Below are 5,518 nucleotides of genomic sequence, written 5' to 3' on the forward strand. Positions count from 1 at the left end.
GAAAGAAAAAACTTGGAACTTCAAAATGACTAATTAGAAATCAAACTTTACGATCACCACTCATTATTAATTATTAGTGGAAATTATACTCCTTATGGCTTTCTTTTCCAGTTAATTATTTTTATGGAATTTTAATTTATTAATGTTTCTATGATTTAATTTTTTTTTTAAATATATAACTTTTACATTTTCATATAAATATATAACTCAACAAACAAGCCATAATTTTTTATGTGATTAAGTTGTAAATTCTTAAACTTAATTATTTAAAATATCATACATTATATACTATTTTTCAACTTTAATTTGAGAAAGTTAATAATATGATAAAATCATATTTTTAAAAAGAGAAGTTAACATAAATATGGGAATCTTAAATAAACTTTAAATATATATGGACAAAAAAATAATTAAGCCAAATATGGTAATACATGGTTAATACAAAATAATAAATATGGAATTCCCATAAACTAAACAAACAGATTCCCATAATTTTCTCACCCACTGCCAATCAAGAAAATTTTTGTATGGTACAGCAATTCATCGACCATTTTTTTCGATCACAGCTTCATATTCTCCATTCTTTCCGATCAAAATCCAATCAAGAACTGATAGCTGCTACTCTCATCATCGTCTCCGATCAAAATCTGATCAAGAACTGGTGGCTGCTACTCTCATCATCGTCTCCTTTCTCCAGTCATCCAATTAAAAATTCAATTCAATTTCAGATCTTCTTCTTCTTCTTCTCCGGCAGATCTTCTTCTCCGATTACATCCCCTGCTTTTACGTTCGTTCACATCAGCAAACGCAGAAATCCATCAACTTCTCTGATTTCTCAAACAGGTAAGCAAATCTTTCTTCAAATATACGACATGCAAAATATTTACACAAATAATCTGCAAATTACTTCCTGATAAAATTCTTGACTCAAACTACTTGTTTCAAAACTTTTTTAATTACAAACGTGAAACCAGTTACACACACAAAAACAGAATTTAATGCAACATAAATAATTATGGAACCTGGAAAATAGTTCTCGATTCAGAAAAAGAAACCAGTTACTAAAATAATTTCAACATTAATAATATTCATTCACTAACACAACCAGATACATTTTAAACATCACTAAAAATTATGTTGTGCTATATTGCAGATATGGAGACCATAATGACATTGATTCGTTTTGGAGGAAAATGGACAGATAGATATCAGTATGATGAGTACACCATGACTGGACTGATAATACCAACAAATTGTTCTCTAAACAATTTGGTTCATTTAGTGAAAACTGAAATAAAATGCAATATTCAAAATATTGAGCTGAGTTACCAGTTATCACCAGGTATGCCACCAATGAAATTACTCACTGACAATTCAGTCCTATTCTACATTGAGCTGAAAAAGAAGCAAAATGAAGTAACTGAGCTACCACAATGCATCACCACTGTTGATCATAACAATAGCTGAAACTGTTCAACACACTACGTATGAAGAAGAAACACAAAAACAGAACACAGATTTAGAAAAGCTAGTTCTTCAACTAAACAACGAGCAATCAGCTACAGAATTACAATATCACGAAGCAACCTACACCAGAAATAACCAGGTACAAACCTTCCCAAATACTACAGACATAGCTGATGATGTAGCAGAATTTATCATAGAGAGAACAGAAGAAAACAAAAGAAAAAGAAAAGAAGAAACAGAAATTATAACTGATCATAAAATTTTCAAAGTTGAAGAAGGCCAGATTTATAAGGACAAAAAGCTCTTAAAATCTGATCTATGTTATTATGCTATGATCCACAACTTCCAATTCAAGAAAAAAAGATTTGAACCAAGAGAGTACCTGGTAACCTGTGTGGATGACAATTGTAACTGGTTACTTAGAGCTTCAAAGTTCAGGAAAACATAAACATTTAAAATCAGAAAGTATGTAAAAACTCACACCTGCTCCTTGGATATCATTATGGAAGACCACAGGCAGGCTAATTGTAATGTCATTGGGGAACTAATAAAATCAAAATACATGTCAATAAAGAGAGTACACACACCACATGACATAATCAACGACATGCTAGATGATTTTGGTGTTTCAATGGGGTACCAAAAAGCCTGGAGAGCAAGAGAAAAAGCTTTAGAATTGGCAAGGGGAAACCAAGATGATTCATACCAAAAACTTCCCATCTACCTTCACATGCTAAAAGTATCGAACCCAGGTACAATTACACACCTGGTTACAGACAATACAGATCACTTCAAATATATGTACCTAGCATTTGCAAATTCCATCAAAGGATGGAAACACTGTAGGCCAGTCATTGTGATAGATGGAACTTACTTGAAGACATCATTTGGGGGAACTTTATTCACTGCTTCAACAATGGATGCTAACAACAACATATTCCCATTAGCCTTTGGAATTGGAGACTCTGAAAATGATTCATCATGGTTATGGTTTTTCACAAAGCTAAAGGAGACATATGGAGAAAGAGAAGGTACGGTTTTCTTCTTTATATTCTTATTGAAACAAACTAAACTCATAAAATTATCAGTTTAATAATAATCCAGCAATAAAATAGAGAAAACAGTATAAAAAAAAAATAACAGTCATATAAATTAATGAAACCAGTTACTCAGTTAATACTTAATAACCAGTTACTCCATTGTGATTTTGCAAAACAGGTATGGCAATCATTTCAGACAGGCATAAAAGCATAGAAAATGCTATAGACCATGTATACCCAAAAGCTTTCCATGGAGCATGCATATTCCACCTGTTAAACAACATCAAAGTCAATTTTGGTGTCCATGGGGAGGACCTAAACCTAAACTTTGTCAAAGCAGCAAAGGCATATAGGGTACAATCATTTGAGCACTACATGCATGAAATAGACAAGATTGACACACGCATAAGACAGTATTTACAAAAAATTGGATATTCAACTTGGTCTAGATGCCCTGCTCCAACAAGAAGATATACAATGATGACATCAAATATAGCTGAATCAATAAATGCTGCATTGAAAGCTGCAAGAACGCTGCCAATCACTATAATGATGGAGGGCCTTCGAAGTTTAGTTCAAAAATGGGTATGGAAAAATGGTAACGAAGCAAACGGAACATTCACACAAGTAACAACAGATATTGAAACTGTGCTTAGAGAAAACTTTATTCGTGCCATTAAATTTCAGGTACCTGACATATATTGAGCACTGAATATTATTTATCAAAACTCTTAGTAACCAGTTACTCAAAAATATCACAGTATCCAGTTTCTAACATGTGTTTCTCTACTAAAATAAACAGGTCTTCCCAGTAAACACTATACTGTACCAAGTTGTGGTTGAACATAAAGAAAATTTTTTGGTCAACCTAATGGAGAAAACATGTGAATGCAAAAGATTCCAACAAGACGAAATACCGTGTGCACATGCAATAGCAGTATTCGCCAAAACATGGCTGAAAACATATGATTATGTTGCTGATTACTACAAAACTACAACTATGAAAGCAACATATGACTCAACTGTTCATCCATTGCCAAATGAAGGCGAATGGACACTGCCAGAGACTTTAAACATAATTGTCCTACCACCAAAATCAAGAAAACCACCAGGCCGCCCTAGAAGGAAAAGAATCAGATCTAGAGGAGAACCAAAGGCGCAAATAAAATGTGGAAGATGCGCACAGCAAGGGCATAATAGAAAAACATGCAGGAATGAACCAATCCCAAAGCTGCGAAACACAACAAAGTCAAAGAAAATAGACAAATAATTTTCTAAATAATAGATATACTACAATTTCAATATTTTCATTTGATGTAATAAAATTGTATCCTAATGTTTTCTACTTCAATAAAAGTACAAACTTTTTAAACATTTTACATTTTATAAACTTGATACTCAACTTCATGGTTCCAAACACAAAGATATTCCAAATCTGGAGACTCAAGTACCTGGTTACAACACATATTATAGAAAAAAAAAACAGATACTATAAGTAAATTTAACAAACAACTACATATACATGTAACCAACGATTTAAAAACCTAATTATATAACCACAAATCTTTCACAAAAAACAAAAAAACATAAAATATTATAAACTTGATACTCAACTTCTAGGTTCCAACACAAGATATTCAAAAACTGAAAATTCAAGTACCTGGTTACAACACATAAAAATATAAAAAAAAACAAAAAGCAATCACTATAAGAAATTTTAACAAACAACTATATATTAATAAAACCAACTACTTTAAAAACCTAGTTATATAATCAGAAATCGTTCACACAAAAAAAAACAACAAACATAAAAAAATCAAAAATAATTTAAAAAATAGAAATAAAAACTAAAGAAACAGTAACCAGTTACCTGAAACATATAGCTTTTACAATCTAACACAGAAGTAATCGGTTACACCATCTTCATACAATAATAATTGAAACCTATATGAAAAAAAAAACATGTACATCACAATATCTTCACACTTTAAAAAAAAAAAATCACCAACACTATTGAATAAAAAAACATACACATTAAAATAATATACATTAAAAAAAACTTTATATTAAGCCAAAAGTTGAAACCAATTCTTTACATTGACCAAAAAAAAAAAAAAACCATACATAAGTCCAGTACTAAAACAGTACCCAGTTACAAACCACAACTTCACTGTTAAACAACGAAAGAAAAAAAAGACATGGTCGTTAATACAGCTAAAAAAAAAAAAACTCCAACATCTCTACTTATAATTCCTCCTCCTCTTTGATTTCTTTGATGGAGCATCATCTTCTGTCTTATACCCACCAATCTGCTTCTTTTTTGCATGACTATACAAGTTAATGGCAAGATAATCACGATAGGTAGCAATTTTGGCAGCCATGTTCTTCGGGATGTCATCAATCTTCCCATGAATAAACAAATCAGCATACTTGATAACAAATACTCCACAATCACTGCAAAAAAAAAAAACACAAAACACAAAAAACAGAATATGAAATTACTTTAAAACAAACAAAATAGAAAAATAAACAACAATATACAAAAAACCAGTTACTTACTTATCCTCTTGAAATGGCAAGTCTTTGGCAAAGTTAAAATCAATTGGATCCTTCTTCCCAACAGAATATGGACCAACATTCAAGTCCAAATCTTTCTTAGAACAATAAAAATCAAGAAAATCTAGAAAATATGGTAAAACAACAGAATAAGCCTTCACATATGGCAAAGCAATACTCTCATTCTTCTTCCCCGTCAAAGAATTGTAGACAGTTAACATCCTACTCTTAATGGAAAAGTGAATAAAAATCCAATGCAACTGAACCTTCACATGCACAGGAAAAAGAACATGATCCACATCCACCCAAGGAGTGTTACAAAACAAATATTCACCAATAATGTAATCTGAAATTAGATTATCAAAACGAATGCTGCTTGAATCACATTTGGCTACCACAAAGTTATCATACAAACCCTTGATAGTTGCATCAAACCAAGAGTCTGTAGTTGTAAC

The 5,518-nt window shown here is 31.4% G+C and overlaps 1 protein-coding gene across 1 annotated transcript; it reads left to right on the forward strand.

Annotated features, from left to right (window-relative positions):
* The first annotated feature begins 1,969 nt into the window (after positions 1-1,969).
* Positions 1,970-3,777, forward strand: LOC133824380 (protein FAR1-RELATED SEQUENCE 5-like). Its single transcript, XM_062257261.1, has 3 exons — positions 1,970-2,498; positions 2,686-3,194; positions 3,310-3,777. The coding sequence occupies exons 1-3, from the start codon at positions 1,970-1,972 to the stop codon at positions 3,775-3,777; spliced, it is 1,506 nt and encodes a 501-aa protein (XP_062113245.1).
* The last annotated feature ends 1,741 nt before the right edge of the window (positions 3,778-5,518 follow it).

The sequence above is a fragment of the Humulus lupulus genome, chromosome 3 (assembly GCF_963169125.1).
Source record: "Humulus lupulus chromosome 3, drHumLupu1.1, whole genome shotgun sequence".
NCBI classification, from domain to species: domain Eukaryota; kingdom Viridiplantae; phylum Streptophyta; class Magnoliopsida; order Rosales; family Cannabaceae; genus Humulus; species Humulus lupulus.

Coding starts and splice junctions, on each gene's coding strand:
- LOC133824380 (XM_062257261.1), top strand. CDS start 1,970: ATGGAAGACCACAGGCAGGCTAATTGTAATGTCATTGGGGAACTAATA. Junction 2,499..2,685: donor GACATATGGAGAAAGAGAAG/GTACGGTTTTCT, acceptor TTTGCAAAACAG/GTATGGCAATCATTTCAGAC. Junction 3,195..3,309: donor TTCGTGCCATTAAATTTCAG/GTACCTGACATA, acceptor TAAAATAAACAG/GTCTTCCCAGTAAACACTAT.